The 19489-nt window shown below is 43.3% G+C and overlaps 1 protein-coding gene across 1 annotated transcript in view; it reads right to left on the reverse strand.

Annotated features, from left to right (window-relative positions):
* LOC145418128 (glutamate receptor 1-like) overlaps window positions 1-19489 on the reverse strand; it is a 722099-nt gene that overhangs the window by 181592 nt on the left and 521018 nt on the right. Inside the window, exons 12-13 of the mRNA XM_080286652.1 lie at window positions 5556-5650; window positions 1782-2027 (exon numbers count right to left, since the gene is read on the reverse strand). Coding sequence (XP_080142778.1) covers window positions 1782-2027; window positions 5556-5650 — 341 coding nt within the window. The remainder of the gene's footprint in view (window positions 1-1781; window positions 2028-5555; window positions 5651-19489) is intronic.

A 19489-nucleotide genomic window follows, 5' to 3' on the forward strand; every position in this document is an offset into this window, starting at 1 on the left:
TCTTGAAACTGGTAAAGGTTGTTTGGTTCACGACGACAGTCAAACAAATTAAATCTACCGATTCCCGTGTGTCACATATGAATGAACGCAGCACTGTTTGGATGCCTGTGTTGTTATACTATGGTTATAAGTTTATCTACCACGTTTATGACACGTTAATCATTATCAGTATTATACGTTTACTTGCATGATATTGATTGGAGACTAGTTAGAACTGCACATTGACAAATAATCGTTGGGTTTGTTTCGCCCGAACAGCTGACTGAGTCTCGGTCAAGTTCACAGCTATCTGTTACCAGATAAAACACCAACATGTAGGTGGCCTCGAGTCATCTGCTCGCAACTGTACATGCTCGACGAAAGTTCAGATCATCGACTCTCGTCTTCCGTAGTGAACCTCGGTCAGAGTTCATCTCAATATTCAGTCGACAATTATTAACCGACAGAATTTCAAAAGAACTTCTTGAAATTATTTGATTATGCGAGTATTGAAAACAATAAGCAATATAATCGAAAAGCCTGCATCTTTACATATATTGCATAATTATAAACGTATTCTTTTTCACTATTACATGATAAACCCATGGCTAAAAATTGTCTACTGAATACTGGAGGGAAGACCTGTCGTGTGACAGGTAGAAAAATAGATAACAGTGTGTCTGTTCGTTTTGCATTTCGCCAATCCTGGGCCGGACTCAGTTAAACTTATTGAAATACCATTTTTGATCCGAGACATGATTAGATAAGTTAGGTCATTAATCGCTACATTTGGCTGATATGAATTTAAATTAAGTAGGAGAGATAGGAACTGTAGATGTCGGAGGTTGAAACTTAATTGTTGAGGCAAAATACTGCCTCGAGTCAGCTAGTCATGAGTCGACTGACGTGATGTATCCACCCCTGAGTGTTTAAGCCTGTAATGATAATTTCAAGTTCGTTATGTTGCATTTACCAATCACACAAGTAATATCACAGGCAGTGGTGATATAAATGTCCCTACAATTCACGAATCAATAGCAATCGTGCTTAAAATGACTGGAAGGTTTTGTGTATCGTGATGGAGAGGTGGTTTGTTCATCTTGCTATAATGTGAGATAATGTTATTCGGTGAATAATCAATGAGCATGTAAATGTGTGACCTCACACATAAGTGGCACCGCTCACAATCAGTTTTCCTTGTAATGTGTAATTCGGTCATTCGTTAGGTGAATGGACTAAAAGGTGTGCTGTAATGGCCATAGTCATATGAAATATGATACGGTAAGTCATTATCATAGCTGATATAGTAGCCACATTCGACAACAGTATGCACAAACTCATTGCCTGTTGAAGTGACAATATTTTAACCTCATGGTGCACCACAGAACACATTAAAACATCTACCTGTAGTACTACCAACGAGGAAATAAGCAATCGTTAACAGTGTCTGAACATCATCCTAATGTTTATTGGCCACTGTCATTCATGATGTGAATATGGCGGGTAATCTTACTTGTAACTGGACGTGGATGTTGATGTTAGGTAAATGCATTCCTCTTCAACCTATACTGATAATGGTATCAAGTGATAACCCAATGAAATAGAATTGTTGATATAAGGAGAGAGTGAGAGAGAGAAAGGCTTGGGGTGATTCCAGTATATAGTGCATTAACCCAAGGCGTTCCGTCAACATATGAGCACGTTGCAATGTTTTGTCACAGCTAGACCCATCAACATACCAGTATGTCGCGCAATTGCAAGGTTCATAATTTACACAAATTTCAAATCTCTAAGCCACTCACCTTCCACTCGCTGGGGCTGAATCTGGTAACGAGGAACAGGACGATGGAAACCCCGACATAGGCGAAGATGATGCAGGTCCAAATCTCGTGCGAGAAGGACGACATGAACCTGAACACTCCTGGTTTCTCCTTGTTTAGTTTCTTGATCATGATGGAGATTCCGTGGGTCATGAAGGGCTTGGTGAAGTCGATTACCTGTTCTCTCGAAGATGTGATGGAGAGTGGCGCGATCGCTATGTCCGCCTCCTGTTGCCCAGAAAAATATTCGTCTTTATAGTCATTATTGTCATCTCTCAGTGACAGCACACTCCGTCTACATTCATTGACAGCAAGCTCCCTTTCTCCATCACTGTACATTCATTGACAGAACATTACATTTCATCCTCTCTCTATATTCACTGACAGTACAAGCCTTTTTTTCTTCCCTCTATATTCACTGATAATAGGCTCTCTTTCCCTTCAATATTCTTTGACAGCACATTGCCCTAACTTAAGGACAGCACACTCACTTTCTGCCTGCTTCTGTGTTCACCAACATCAGACTTCCTCTCGGCTTCTATATTCATTACTTACTGCACAACCTGACATTACTCAGTACACTCTCTTTCCATCTACGTTGCACCTCATTACTTACCACATTCCCACTTCCTCTCCATTCTCTCATTGTTCATCACATTCCACATCTCTCTGTAGATACATTACTTATCATTACTAGCCACGCTTCCTATCCCTGTACAGATACATTCCCTCTTATTACCCATCAGCACATTCCCCTCTCATTACTCACCAAACTCCATATCCTTCTAGAGAATATACAGAGCATTCTCTTTCTCATTACTCACCACACTCTCTATCCATCTACATACATTCTCTTCCATTACTCACCACACACAATATTCTGCAGATACATTCTCTCTCACTACTCACAACGTTTCCTTTCCCTTTGCATTCCCTTTCACCACATGCGCTGATCGGCTCACTCCAACCAAGGTCAATAAAACATGGTGGTAGCACAAGTCAAAGTGCAAAAAAAAAAGATATCGAAGAAATTATAAGAGCCCTTTGTATTCCCAACCCTTTTAAAGCTAAATATGCAGTAGAAAGAGAGTTATATGTAAAAAAGAAGAGAAAGTGAAAAGATTAGAAAGAAGAGAGTGAACGAGGAATATGGAGGGAATTTGAGTTTAAAGTGGAGGGATCGTAGGAAGGAGGAAGTAGGATAGTGAAAGATAAAAATGGAAGATTGCTAGTGGAGAAGGGGGAAAAAAAAGTGAGCAGAGGGAGAGAACAATTTAAGGAATTGTTAAACAGAGAATGAAAGTAGCTTGAGTATAAGTGGTTCGGGAATGACTGGGAGATGGAGGGAGATGAAAAAGAGGAAGAGTAGGACTGGAATTAGTGGAAGCAATGAAGACAGTCAGAATGGGGAGAGCCCCAGGAATTAATGGAGTGTATGATGAAATGGTGAAGGTTGGGGAGGAGATCGTAGTTGAACAGATATCTAAGATGTGCAGATTTGCCTGGGAGGAAGGTAGCATTCCAGAAGATTGGAAGTCAGGCATAATTATTCCGTTGTACAAAGGAAATGGGAGAAAAAGAAGTGTATGGTAATCATACGGGCATTTGTCTTCTTACTGTAACAGGAAATGTATATGGTAGGATACTTATTGACAGAGTCTGAGAAATAACAAAAGAAATGGTGGGAGAAGAACAGGGAGGTTTTAGGAAAGGAAGAATTGTGTAGCTCACTTATTCATCCCAAGGTGAAAAATTTTCCAGAGAAGGGAAAGAAGTTGTATATGGCCTTCATGGATTTGGAGAAAGTACATGACAGAGTGGATAGATAAGGAATGTGGAAAAAAATATGAATATATGGAGTAATTGGGAAGCATTGAACACCATGAAGAGTATGTATGAGAGCACCAAGGCTATAGTATGTGTGGATGGTGAACTGAGTGAATTTTTCTATCTGAATGTTGGACTGAAATAGCGATGTGTTACGTCTCCATGGTTGTTCAACCTGTATCTAGATGGAGTCATAAAAGAGATACAAGGGACGACAGTGGAGGGTAGCATCTGGAAACTTCCTGTTCTGTTGTTTGCAGATGATACTGTACTGTTAAGTGAAGACGAAGGGAAACTGCAAGGCTTGGTGAATGAGTTAACAAGAGTGTGTATGAAATGGAATCTGAAGGAGAATGTAGAAAGGAGTAAAGATGTGGTCTTCGAGAAAAATTAAGTCACTGAATGCACAAGAAGGTTGGGTGGTGAGGAAATGGAAAATGTGAGTGCCTTTAAGTACTTGGTAGTCTGATGATTAACCCGCCCCGTCCCGGAGACGTGAATTCACGTCCTCACATGATGTGCACTCATATCCCGGAGACGTAAATTAACGCGGCAACATTGCAAGGTCCCTAATTTGCACAATTTTCAATTTTCGTGAGTGATTTCGCGAGTGATTTTTGGCACGTATACACAGGACACCTTCCTCTATTCCTCTACAAGATGCCAAGCAGGGACAATGCCTTACACCGCATTACCTCTCCCCCACCTGCATGCCATTGTCTCGGCAATTCACCTGTTACCAGTGACCTGGCCAATAAAGACATTCAGGGCCAGAGTGATTCCCCAATCGATGACAATGTGGAGGACAAAGTTTACATAGCATTAGAGGAAGAAACAGTCAGAAATGATGATCAGGTAATGTGGGAAAAAAAGGTCATGAATGGTGATGAGTTAGTGAGTGAAACAATGCTTATAATGCCTATATTACTGTTTGAAAACCAATATACTCTTGTACTACATATAAATTCGTACCAAGTAAATAAATGAATACTGTTTATGGGTGGATAAAATAGTTACCCTCCCATAGAACTCGTTTTCTTTGGTGCCAGCCTGTTAGAAAACCCAGTCAGGTAAGGAGGTACTCGTACCTGGATCGAGTATTTTAAAACTCAGGTGAGCGATTTCTCTATGAATTTTCGATATTTCTCACCAAAAGCAAATGTTTGAGCCTAAAAAAAAAGGTCGAAAAATGTCGGGACTGGGGCGTACCACTGCCCAGAAAACGTCAGGAAGGTGGCTGGTTAAGGATGGATGTTCAGAGGATGAAGGGCTTGAGAGGGTATATCAGGCAAGAGAGGTTGCTGGTTCTTTGCAAGTAGTGATAAGAAATTGAGAAGTGAGCACGGAAGTAAGAATGTCGTTACATTATAATACTGTGGTACCAAGAGAAGCTTGGATCTTGTCAGAAGGACACGAGCCAAGACTGAGAGTAATGGAAATGAGTTATGTGAGTGGAGTATGTGCAATTAAACAGAGAGACAGGCTGACAAATGAGGAATTGAAAGAGCATTGTGGTGTGAATGAGAATGTGGTAGAAACTATTAGGAGATATACACTGAAGTGGATTGGCCATGTGGAGACGATCGAGAGTGAGATATTAATGAGGAGAGTGAATGTGAGTGAGGTGGAGCAGCGAAGAACGAGGAGGAGACCAACAAGGAGATGGAGGGATGGAGTGGAGAGGTATATGAGAAAGGGCAGTGTGAGCTGGGGAGGAGGGCAGAAATGGAAGGGGACAGGGCGACATGGAGGCGATTTGTTTGTGGCCACCACTTACAGGATTAAAGTGTCTGGCTATAAATAGACAGATAGACTGAGAAAGAAAGGGGATGACAGCATGGGAGAGAGGAATGTTCCTGCACAAAACAAGTGAAAACTGATCTGCCTGCTGGCTGAACTTGCTGTACAGTGGACTTGTCCTTCACTCACCTGTCTGACTAGCTCCCCCACCATGCCATCCCATCTGCCATACTGACCATCGTTCTGGCGTCCATAGTTGTTGTCCTTCACAAGCTGCAGCGTGTCTAGGAGAAGAAATATAAAGACTTGTGAGGAAACTAATAAAAAGGTGATATTTTATTTTTTGTACAAGAAGGCATCAAAGGCTAGAAATGCACAAGATTGCTTTCTCCATGGGGAAAAAAAAAAAATAGAGCCAATTCAAGCTCCTTTCATTTCTAGGTGCCTGGACATTTTGCACTTAAAAGACTGAATGTCATAGGCAGTTAGAAATACAGAGAAGAAGAAGACAGTTCCACAGTTGACATGTTGTGTACATGAAGAGGTGCAATATATCAGTTAACTTTTGCATTAGAGACTTGGATAAAAAATGGATGAGTAAGACAGGTGCTATGTGCCCTCCGTAGAAGGGGAGGAATGCAAGCAGACAGTTCAGAGGAGCAGTGACGATTGAAGTCTATATGCCTAGGCTGCTTCCCCCAAGGAAAGGGAGGTAGCCGAGACAGGACGACACACTCTCCATTTACTCATCCATTCAAACACATTCATTCGCATCTTAGCCCCAAAGGGGAGAACGGACAGATCCTCACCACTCCACGCCGCACAAGGGTCAACTGCGCTATGCAATCAGTGACATCCGCAGCAGGGCCCGACAGCAGAACTGGTTTACCCCTGCCACATCATAACAGACCCATCCCCTTACCCGCACCTGACCTGACTAGCTGATCAGACCAAATGCGGGAGAATATCCCCTCAGGGCTGCGTCATCACTTATTCATTTACAATTTCTCTCCATTTATTTCTGTCACGCGCAGCCACTCTTCCTTGCTCAACAGACATCCCTCTCGCATCCAGTGCTCTCTTCACACTGTCCATCCATCCTATTCGTGGTCTTCCTCTCAGCCTTACACCTCTCACATCAGATCTAGTTATCTTTTTCACCAATCGCTCATTATCCATTCTCTCCATATGCCCAAACCATCGCAACACCCTCTGCTCAACTCTACCAGCCATCTCCCGAACAACTCCCGTTCTCCTTCGCACTTCATCATTTCGCACCCGATCCATACGCGTCACACCACACATACTCCTCAGACACCTCATCTCCATTACATTCAAACTTTTCCTCTCTGCTACACCCATATTCCATGTTTCAGCCCCATATAATGCAGTCGGTACCACAACACCCTCATACAGCCTTCTCTTTACATCCATTCTAAGCAAACGACATTTAAACACTTTTTTCATTCCTCCCAGCACCTTTCCTACTTCATTTATTCTAAACTTCACCTCTGCATCTATTCTTCCATCCACAGCAACATGTGACCCTAGATATTTAAAACAATCTACCTCCTCAAGCAACTCACCATTCAAAACTATATTCATCCCCCTACCATCTATCAACCTCGTACACTTCATCACTTTACTCTTATTCTCATTTACTTTCAATTTCCTCCTTTCACACACCCTTCCAAACTCCTCTACCAACTGTCTCAATCTCTCCTCTGAATCAGTCACCAGTGCAGTATCATCTGCAAACAGCAGCTGCTTCAGATTCCACTCTCCTCCATCAACATTTACCAGACTCAGACCACCTAAAACTCTTGCATTCACCTCCCTTACAACACCATCCATGTAAATATTAAACAACCATGGCAACATCACACATCCCTGTCGCAGCCCCACTCTCACGGGAAACCAATCACTCACAGCATTTCCCACTCTTACACACGCTGTACTATTTACATAAAAACTTTTCACCCCTTTTAGTAACCTACCATCAAGTCCATACAATCTTAAAACAGTCCACAAAGCCTCCCTATCAATTCTATCATACGCTTTCTCTAAATCCATAAATGCCCAAAACACATCCTTGCCTTTCGCTAAATACTTTTCACACACTTGTTTCACAGCAAACACCGATCAACGCATCCCCTCCCTCTCCTAAAGCCACATTGCTCATCACTAATCACTCCCTCTGTACCCTCTCTAACTCTCATAATTAACACTCTACCATACACCTTACCTACAACACTCAACAGACTTATACCCCTAAAGCTAGTACATTCATACTTATCACCCTTGCCTTTATACAACGGGACCACACAAACACTTGCCCAGTCAACTGGCACCATACCTTTCTCAAAGCACACATTCAACAATCTTACTAACCAGTCAACAATAGTCACTTCACCACCCTTCAGGCATTCCACAGCACACCCATCCATACCTGCAGCTTTCCCTGTTTTCATCTCCTTTACTGCCTTCTCCACTTCCTCCTTCGTGATCAAAGAATCATTCAACTCTCCCAACACATTTATTCCTTGCACCCTTCCATCCGCAACAATCTCAGCCACACTTTCCTCTTCTACATTTAACAATCTTTCAAAATACTCTGCCCATCTCTTCCTTACTGCATCCATCTCAGTTAACATCCTTCCATCCTCTGCTTTTACTCGTTCTTCTTTCCCAGACTCTCCCTTTCGCACCCTTTTCACCTCCTTCCAAAACATTTTCTTATTCTGTTGAAAATTCTCTGTCAGCTGCCTACCCCACCTCTCATCTGCTGCCACTTTAGCATCACGCACAGCCCTTCTCGCTCTATTCCTCTTTTCCTTATACCTTTCATATGACATCTCATCCTTCCTCTGCAGCCACACTTCATATGCACGTCTCTTCTCAGCCACAGCCATACTTACTTCCTCGCACCACCATTCACTTCCTTTTCTTACACCACCACCCACACGTCTCACACCACACACCTCTTCTGCATGCCCCACCACAGCACTCTTAAACAACTGCCATTCCTCCTCCATGCTGCCATTTTCCCGATCTTTCACTGCGTTCCACTCATCTTTCAATTTCTCCTGATACTCTATCTTTTTCTCTCTTTTATCCAACTCACTCACTTTCAAAACCTCCCTGCCACACCTAACCCTCCTAGCTCTCACCCATCTCTTACCTACTCTTAACTTTCCCTCCACCAGGTAGTGGTCAGACATACCTCCACCCTCCCCTCTCAGAACTCTCACATCCAACAATCTTCCTATTACATTCCTAGACACAACCACATAGTCCATCAAGGCTCTATCAACAACCCTTCCACCCTCCTGTCTCACCCATGTATACTTATAAATATCTTTCTTCTCAAACAGCGTATTTCCAATCACCATCTCTCGCTCAACACACATCGCTATCATTCGTTCCCCATTTTCATTTCTTCCAGGCACACCATGCATACCAACTACGCCTTCAACTGCTACATTTCCCACTCTAGCATTCAGATCTCCCATCATTACCACATTCACATTCGCTCCAAAACTCTGCAGACACTCATCAACATCATTCCAGAAAGACTCCCTCTCTTCTTCATCCCTTTCACTACCAGGCCCATATGCACTCACAAACACCCACAACTCACATTCAAATTTCGCTTTCACCCACATCAGTCTCGATGACACCTCCTTCCATTCAATCACACATTGCTATACTTCCGGACTCACTAACAAGGCCACACCTTCTCTTGCCCTTCCTCTATCAACACCTGACAATCTTCCATTCACACTTCCAAACATAGATTCCCCCTTCCCTTTCATCTTCGTTTCACTCAAAGCTAACACATCCAACTTTCTTCTCACAAACATTCTCCCAATCTCCTCCCTTTTAGCCTCATTCGTACCACATCCACGCACATTCATAGACCCAATCTTCAGGGTACGGGGATAACTCCATCCCCCATCCCTTTCTCTGGCCTGTCTCTTTTTAGGAACTAAAAAACAGAGGAGGGGGTCCCTAGTCCCCTCACCCCACCCCTTTTAGTCGCCTTTTACGACACGCAGGGAATACGGTGGCAGTATTCTTCCTAACACAACCTGGCCGCAGAGTAGTAGTACCACCCCATAGTGCAGCCAGGTTGTGACAGAAAAAGATAAAGATGCAGTAGTGCGCCAAAGGGACAGAATTTGGAGGGAACCATTAACCCATGGCATCCAGGTGTCATGTATACATGATGGCCCAGGGATGTCCAGGTGGCATGTATAAATGATCTAGAGCTTTTTGGCATTGTTTGAATATTCCACCACTTATTTTCACCACGTGCAGCCACAGGCAACCCTCCTTCATGCATCACAGTCACACTTCAGTTATCTGCATACCTCCATAATGGATAAACCTACACAAAAAGTTTTCCCTGTGTCTGGATCCGCGGCTGAGTGCACGCAGCTGCCAACTCACCAATGAAGTCCAATGACCAGAAAAGAAAAGGCCTTGGTGATAATGCGATAGGGAGAGAACTCAAGGTGAGCTTATCACCAATTGTGAATAGCGAAATTGACTTCCTCTGCGGAAAATGACCTCACCATGAAGAGTGTCAATATTTATGCGTCAGATGAGGAAGGCGGATCACATAAGTCCACCACTGCACACCCATTGTTTCCCTCTGTACGTTCATCTGCTATTTCTGATGATGGGAATGGTTCAGAGGATACTGACGATCCTGGAGAGGGGCATATTGGCATGGACAAGGGATGGAACTGGAAGTAGGGAGTGGAGAAAGGGAGGAGGAAGCGCCAAAGGGCAAGCCTCGTACCAGCGCCATGTGTATATTTATGTGAATAATGGAAGCAGATATTTTGTTTCATGATGAAGTCAGTGCCTTATTTTTTACTGAAAGTTTTTGTGTGTGTCCATATTTGTTATGATGAAAAGTACAAATCTTATGAAAAAAAAAAATCTGCTATAGTGGAAAATGTAGATGATTGTGGATGGTGCCTGTATAACTATTTTGTTCACATTATTATTATTTAGGTTTTATGTAGTAGTAGTAGTAATAGTGGCAGTAGTAATAGTAGTAGCAGCAGTAGCAGTAGTAGTAGTAGTAGTAGTAGTAGTTGTTGTTGTTGTTGTAGTAATACCTAGACTTCTTGTGGTACAGCAGTGCTAGAATCTAGCAACAATGCAGGCCAAACATACATCCTGTGTGTGTGTGTGTGTGTGTGTGTGTGTGTGTGTGTGTGTGTGTAAGGGGCTGGTGGAGACATGGTAGTGCAGTGGTGAGACAAGAAGGGCATGCAGCTGCTGGAGAGCTAAGCCAGCCAGACTCAGGGTCGTTGCTATAGTAACTACACTCACAACCGCACTCAAGCCTCACTTCTGAAAAACCTACATGGATGTGGTGTTTGTGGTTGAGTGCGATCTTCTGGAAGTGTTATTATTGTGGAGGGCTAGTATAAGCCTTAATTGTGCTACCGAACCTCAGCCACACATACAGACTCAGACAAAAAACACCAAAAGTTGCCCCAGTTCCCCTCTCTCTCTCTCTCTCTCTCTCTCTCTCTCTGACTACATGCATTTCACAGACAATCTGAGGCCATCAGCTTGAAGTCGAAGGATTGGTGAGTATTATGACAGTTTTCTTTTTTTTTTCTTTTTTTTTTTAGCTGAGATATTAAGGCTAAAAAAAAAAATAGATTTTCTCAGAGATGTTAGGGTGAGAAGGGTTAGCAGAAATATGTGATGGATGCCACAGGTTAAAAGGAGGAGAGTTAACGAGACAAAAAGCCCTCAAATCCACCCTGTTGAGAAAGCTGTATCTGGGGCACCTCCCCATACATGTGGGTTGCATTTGACACAGGGGAAAATAAAGTCACTGTATGAAGTCAATTACTGTGTGGAGGTAACCGGGTCAGCAGAGTAGCTCTAAGCTTTTGGACGAGAACCTTACAAGATAGGTCATATAATCTTTCCAAGATTAATCCCATGAGAATGAAGTCCCCAGTTTGCTCAAAGATCATGCAGGACTGAGTTGTATATTGCTAGCAATTAAACGTAACTTCTGCAGAAGATTTCTCTAACTATCAACACCAAACTACATGCACGGTACACTCTACACTTCCTTTTCCAAAACTCAAAAATCATGGCAGCGCAACACGTTGCCTCGGAGTCCCCAGGGGGGGACCATAAATGCCCCCACCTTCCGTCCCCCTCCCCGTGACGACTAGAGCTGCCCGGAACCACTGTCTGCCTCTCTTCTTCTTCATTTCTGCAACATTCACGGCCTTTCCTCTAACTTTCGCTCTGTTGAGCTCCACCTCTCCTTCTCTAAACCTCACCTTCTTTTTCTAACTGAGACTCAGCTGTCTGAGGCAACTGACAGTAGACCCTTTTTTGTATCCCCGTACTTTCTCTATACTCATTTCAAAACCAAAGGTGGCTGTTGTGTATATATATGCAACGACTTGTCTTACTCTCGTGTTTCTGAGCTCGATTCTTCTGAATTCTCCACACTCAGGCTTCGGCTTTCCTGTCATTCTCTGACTAAATATATCTGCGCTGTTTACATATCCCCTAAATCCACTGACTATCAGAAATTCTTCGACTATCTTACTTCTATGATGGAATACATTCTATCCAATTCTCCTTTCTCTGAAATTTCCATTCTAGGAGATTTCAATGTTCACCACCACCTTTGGCTCTCATCTCCTTTCACTGATCCACCTGGTGAACAAGCCTACATCTTTTGTGTCCTAATTGACCTAGAGCAGCTTACAGCACCCTACCCATATCCCTGACCACCTTGGAGAGAGCTCCAACATATTTGACCTCTTCCTTACAACTAATCCCTCTGCTTCCATTGTTAATCTTTTCTTTCCATTGGGCTCCTTCAATCACTACCTTATTACCTTAACCTGTCCTTTAATTCCGGTACGGCCTGTGAACCCTTCAAAGAAACATCATCTGTGGCACTTTGGAGCTGTGGATTGGGAGGCCCTCAGGCAGTGCTTCTTTGATTTTCCATGGAGTGATTATTGTTTCCAAGGCCAGGAGCCATCTGTGTGTGCCTTGCGCATTACAGAGGTTATTCTGTCCGGCATAGAACGATACATTCCTTTCTTATATCCTTTGACTAATGCAAGAAAGCCTTGGTTTAATCAAGCTTGTTCTGGTGCTGTCCCCAACAAGGAGAGGGCTTATAAAACGTACCGGAGCCAACTCACCCCTGAATCACATCGTTTTTACATTTCTGCCCTGAATTGTGCTAAGTCTATTCTTCACTCTGCTGAGAATGGTTTCATCTATACTAAATGCTCTTAGTTCTCCAACTCTAATTCTTCCCGCTCTTTCTGGCACCTTTACCTCATCATCCTTCCCTCCTCTTATTTACTCTGATGGTTCTGTAGCTATTTCTTCTACTGATAAAGCAGATCTCTTCGCTGACTTTCTTCAGTTCCACCTTAATCCAGTGCTGTTCATCACTTCCCCCCTCTGACTTCCACATGCCTGACATTATAATTTCTTCAGCTGATGTACTTTCTCTCATCACTGGCCTCAATACTAACAAGGCATATGGGCCTGATGGAGTCCCTCATGTTGTCCTCAAGAACTGTGCTTCTGTGCTTACACCCTGCGTAGGCAAACTCTTTCGCCTTTGTCTATCAACTTCTACCTTTCCTTCTTGCTGGAAGTTTGCTCTCATTCAGCCAGTCCCAAAGAAGGGTGACCATTCCCAACGCTCTAACTATCGTCCAATTGCTTTAACATCCTGTATCTTAAAAGTTTTCCAGTTAATTCTTAGCAGAAAAATTTAATATCTTTCCTATCACAATCTTCTTTCTGATCGTCAGTATGGGTTCCGTCAGGGACGCTCCATTGGCGATCTTCTCACCTACCTTTCAGACTCCTGGTCAACCTCCTTTCGGGACTTTGGCGAAAGCTTTGCCATCACACTTGACATCTCAAAGGCTTTCGATCGAGTCGGTATAAATCTTTAACCCTTTAAAGGGCACTCATAGAAATAATGAAGATACCAAAAATCCTTCTTAGTATGTTAAAGTAGATCTAATTTCAAAGACATTTTACTCTTGAAATTTTTTTGATTTGGTGCACCGTTCATTGCAAAGTTGCAACAGTGAAGTGTCCCGTTCTGGCTACCTGCCCGGTTTAAGAGTAACCATAGTTATCCCATTCAGGCTTTTTTGCCCGTTCTATGAGGAACCACATAAATCCCGATCTGGCTATTTTGCCTGCTATTGGTCATAAAAAATTTCATAATTTTATCTTTCAACATTGTTCTTTATGGAAGCAAATGACATTGATCTTATCAAATGTTTATAATTTAGTTTGATATAAAACTCGAAGGGGAAAAAATAGTTTTCATTAACAAAAACAAGAGAAATAAAAGCCATCCTTTGAAGGCACAGTGGTAGAGATACAGGACGTCTTCAGGAGGTGTGTTGAGACTAGCTGGACGTGGAAGGCTCCCTGGATGATGGTCTGTCCGGAGCAAGTGGTGTGTGGAAGGATTGGAAGCAGTTATAAGCATCTGACAAGCAGAGAGCACCTCAGCAAACACTGCTCATCCACTTTGTCCTGTGAATGTCGCCCTTCTTTGAGCAATGCTTGCAGATATGCCGACTGGACACAAAGGTGGGCAAGTGGAACTGCGTTGCATCATACCTCTTTTCTACAGATGGCAGTGGCGGGCGCTGACCCCTGTGTGGCACTGACATTGGCTCACTCTCTGTTGACATCCTTGTAACTCTTGGCATCATGGACTTCTGACACCTGGCAAAGTGGCTGATGTCTAGCACAAAGTTCTTTAGTGACACAGGTTTCTCTTGAAGAGCCTTGCAGTCTCTCTTGTAAAGAACCCAGGCATTGGAGATGCAGAGGTCCAGGGCATATCCAAACAGCTTCATATACCACCTCCTGGCCCTCATAGGTGTCTTGTACAGGTGTGTAAGGATGTCAGACTTGTCGATGCCCCCCATCTTTCCATTGTATTGCTTGATCACACTGGGACATGAGACATAGACCTTATTCTTGCTGTGCCTGTCATACCTCATGATAGTCTTGACTGGTTGGCACCCTGCATCTGAAGAGAGGAGAGTGACACACTTGTTGTCTTTCCATCACAGGGCAAGAACGCCATCGGTGGAGCAGTAGTCATAATCTCCTCTTGGAACATTCTTCTTCTCCATATCCTTGGCTGACATCAGGGGTGCATTTCCAATCCTGTTGGGCCTTGCTGTGCCAACATATCGGCAGCCATAATGATTCTTTAGGTACTCCACTAGGCCGATACTTGTGAAGTAGTTGTCAGAATAAATAGCCGTATGTCTGGGGTTCTTCAAGGTCTTGACCAGGACAATGACTCGTCTTGCTGCTCACTTTCATCTCTGACTCCTCTGTGGACATTTGTACTGGGTGGCTGCTGAAGGTTGTCTCCCCTTGATACATCAGAATATCGTGAATGAAGCCGTCAATACTTGCCCGGCAGAAGAGCTTATATCCCCACTTGTCAGGCCTCGTCTGAATGCACTGACGCAAGTTCCCAGCTCGTCCCCTTGTATGCTACCATCACCTCATCCACAGACGGTGTTGGAGTAGCCTTGACCTTCAGGAATTGGCTGGTAATAAAGTAGAAGATGGGCCGGATCTTGCAGAAACTGTCTGTCGAAGACTGCACATGCACATTGTTATTGAAGTGCAACAGGGACCTTATCAGCTGGAAACGTTTGGAGGACATCACATCAGCAACCTGTGGAATTCTGGTCATCATACCACAATATTCCTCGATGCTAGGCAGGTGGATTATGCCCATACAAATGATGATCCCTATGAACGTCGGGAGCTCGTGTTTGTCGATGGTGAACGTTGTGTTGACATCCCTCTGTCGGGCATAAAGGTTCGTCTGGTACACTATGTCCTCCAGCAGGGTAACGGTGAACATGTCCTGAAAGTACTCAAATGGTGAGCAGAGGCATTCAGGCACTGGGTGGCTGTACTCTGGCAGAGGTGGCTAGGTGATGTCCTCCTTTTTCCAAGAGCGCTCAGGGTCAGGTTGCTTGCTGATCCTGGCCCTCTTGCGAGCTCGGGGATCTTGATTCTCACTGTCCTCTTCATCTTCGATCTCGTCTGGCATGTCCTGAGGCCGCACCCGGGTCACAGAACCTGTAGAGAGATGACAAGGTAAGTATAGAAAGGTAAGTAAATGGAAGGCAAGAATAATATGGTAGGTAAAGACAGGTAGGTAAGAACATAAGAATGGTAAGCAGAGAGAAGGTAAATATAGCAATGGACGGCAAAAGGTAAGGGTACTGTAGGTAAATCAGGTAAAGAAAATAAACACATGATAGTAATTATAGAGGTAAGTTAGAGTCATTTATATTTTAAATGGCCAATCCCTTTAACAATTTAAGGGGCAATTAAAACACTAGGCCTCTTAACAACTGCTTTTAAATAAAGAACACAACACTTGCTGCACTAACCTGAAGCCACAGGTGTGAGCTCATCATCAGGAATGTCGAGGAGGAAGGCTGGGTCAAGGTCATCATCATCATCATCAATGGTGTCATCATACAGCTCAAAGTCACTGTCATCACTGGTCTGAGGAGCAACCCACTGAGGCCTAATGGCCTCTGGTTGTAAAACCTGGCAGAAGAAATCTGAAAAAGAATTTATTTATGGTCATCATCACATTTCACCATCATAATTGTATGCATCCTTCCTATCACTATATTCACTATTGCAGATTCGTGATGAAGAAATGCACTAAAACTCATTATATTCACCATATTATTGCAACACCCACATTATATTATCCCTACATTGCATCATCACTAATTCATCATAAAGTTCAAGAATTTATTCATGGTCATCACATTTCATCATCATAAATGTATGCACCCTTCTTATCACTAGGCTATATTCACTATTGCTGATTCATGATGAAGAAATGCACTAAAACTCATTATATTCATTATAGCATTGCAACACAAACATTGTGTTATACCTTCATATCACCATCACTGTTTCATCATACAATTCATTCTACTTCCTTAGCGGGTAACATATCCTATACTGGTTAACTATGGTTCCCCATAGCCCGGGTGAAAAAGCCATACTGGACTAACATGGTTCCTCTTAGGCCGGGTACCTATCCAGGTCAGGATATACAGTTCGTGTTGCAATCATTTTCACCTATTTCCCTATGCACCACACAAATCTCACATATATACTAATGAAGCACATTTATTTGGCTATGTTATGCTACACTCTCATGAACTTACCTCCATAAATAAAGGTGTGCGGGAAGTGAAACGGGAAGTAACTTGAGGTCTAACTTGCTGTTATGGCTGCCAAGCGCACACTGCCTTGTTTTCTGCACCACAGCTCTGCTCTGGCGGGGTCTAGCGATTGCCCGCATAGAGAGCTGAGGCGTTCTACTATTGGTTGGAGCCAACTCACGCCACGTACGTCATCACAGTATGTCGTCATGCTTGCGGGAAAACACGTGTTTAGGTATCCTGTTCTGGCTAGCCAGTACAAACTGCCCTCTCACTGTTTCTATCCTTCTATCTGTCCCTTCATCTATAGCTTCCTTTCTGGTCGTTCTATAGCTGCTGTTATAGACGGCCATCGTTCTTCTCCTAGATCTATCAACAGAGGTGTTCCTCAGGGCTCTGTCCTATCACCAACTCTCTTCCTTTTATTCACCAATGATCTAAGCTGTAGGCTACATCTAACCCTAACCACTCGTATGCTGATGACTCCACCCTTCACCTTTCCATTCGGTGCTCGCAACGTCCATCTTAGCAGTTTCTTCAACAAAAAAGGGATGAGGCTATGGCACACCTAATGTCTGACTTGGCTTGTATCTCTGACTGGGGTAAAAATAATCTTGTTGTTTTTAATGCATCAATGACTCAGTTCTTACAGCTATCAACCCGACAAAATCTTCCACAGGTGTGGTGTGCCCATTAATGATTAGTAATATTTAGCTTAATCCTGCATCATCCTTGAACATGATTGGGGTTTCATGCGCTCTGGACCTGTATTGGAAAGATCATATTACATCTCTTGTGAAATCTGCATCTAAGAGATTGGGTGTGCTAAGCTGACTCCGTTCTTTCTTTACCCCTGCACAATTGTTGACGCTACACACGGGTTTTATTCGCCCCTGTTTAGAATACAACTCTCATGTGTGGGGAGGCTCCCCACATACAGCTCTTCTCAATAGGGTGGAGACAAAGGCTTTTCGTCTCATTAACTCTCCTCCTCTTACTGACTCACTTCAACCTGTCTCTTCACTGCACTGTTGCATCTTTATCTCTTTTCTATTACTACTTCAATGATCACTGCTCCTCTGAACTGTCTGCTTGCATTCCTCCACTTCTACGACGGGCGCGTTGCACCCGTCTAGCAACAAACTCTCATCCCTTCTCTGTCCATCTCTCTAATGCAAGAGTTAACCGTTACTCCCAGTCCTTCATTGATGCAACATGTCAGCTCTGGAACTGTCTCCCTCTGTCTGTATTTCCTACTAGCTATGATCTCCAGTTTTTCAAACGGAGTGTGTCCAGGCATCTCCAAATGATCGGATCTTGAATTTGGCGTTCTCTTGGCTACTGTTTTTCTCTTGAGAAGGAATGGTTAATGCAGGCTCGTGGCCTTTGGTTTCTTCTCCCTAGCATAAAAAAAAGTAACCGGGTTTTTAATGCATTAAAAACAAGATTACGTTTTCCCCAATCAGAGATATGAGCCAAATCACACATTAAGTATGCCATAGCCTCATTTCATATTCACTGAAGTAGCTACTGAGATAGACACTATGAGAAGCAAATGTAAAGGAGGCGATTAGAGGGGCATGCCGTTGCTGAATTGGTAGGGAGGTGGCCTGCAGTCCTAATGGACCCAGATTTGAAGAGGGAACAGTTTAAAGATTTGAATTTCATAAAGCAGATTTTACTGATCTACCAAAAGTCTCGCCATGTTTTAAAAATACCATTCTAATACCAATACACCAGTCCTGTATGAGACAGCCCCAGTATGTACTCAGTATGGATGATGGGTGTTAGTGCTGAAGTGGTAACATGTAGAGGTGTGTGGTATGTAGGAGGGCTAATGGGCCATCCAGAGAGGCTGTGAAGGCTAAGCCCAAAGTCAGACATACACAAAACGGAGTGAATAAGGTTAGATGTACAGATTAGGTCAATATTGAATAGAAGGAAGGGACCTGGTGACAGGAGAGAACCTTGAGGAACACCACTACTGAAAGCTCTAAGAGAAGAAAGGTCTCCAACAGCAACTATTGAACGACCAGAAAGGAAGTTAGAAATCAAGTCACAGAGAGGAGGATAAAAATTGTATGAAGGTAGTTCAGAAACTAAAGCAATTATGCCATGCTCGATCGAATGATTTTGAGGTGTCAGGTGCAGTGGCAAAGCTTTCACCAATATCCCTGAAGAAGGATGACTAAGAGTCTGAAAGGATAGTGAGATAATTGCCAGTGAAATATCTCTGGCGGTTCCAGTACTGGTGATTGTAAAGCTAGTTTACTAGTAGTGGTTCGGTTTTGCGCTCTCGAAGCTTGAAGACCGGGTGTGTGAACGCGACCCGAGATACAGTCTGGACTGAACTGGGGAGAGGCAGGCAGGAGAAAGCCGAGACTCATTGACTGAAGTTCTCCTTTAGTTCTGATGCTGTTATTCATTCAGACCAGTTAATTAGCATCTTGAAATCCTGTTTGTTACTCTCCTTGGCCACATATACAACAGGATTTTGTGTCGCAGTGAGTTGGATCTACAGAGCCTTACAAGCCTACAAGGATCCAGTTTTAGCCGGTCAGCCACGAAACAAAGACAGTGATGTACATCAACAATGACTGACATTACTCTAGTGATTCAGCTGCAATGGCAAAGGATGACACACGAGAAGCAAATCGGGGCTTTTGCCAATCTCTTGGCATCATTCCTTGGCGACCCTGCAGCTGTTTCTCTACTGCCGAGCATTCCCAACTTAACTCCTTTTAACTCCACTTCAGAACTCTAGAAGGATTGCCATGCCTGATTCGACACTTTTGCTGAAGCAAATATAAAATCCCAAGGAAAAGGTAGCTCATATCT

Source organism: Coenobita brevimanus, chromosome 112, assembly GCF_032717465.1.
Source record: "Coenobita brevimanus isolate Jiangsu-jjx chromosome 112, ASM3271746v2, whole genome shotgun sequence".
Taxonomy (NCBI): Eukaryota; Metazoa; Arthropoda; class Malacostraca; order Decapoda; family Coenobitidae; genus Coenobita; species Coenobita brevimanus.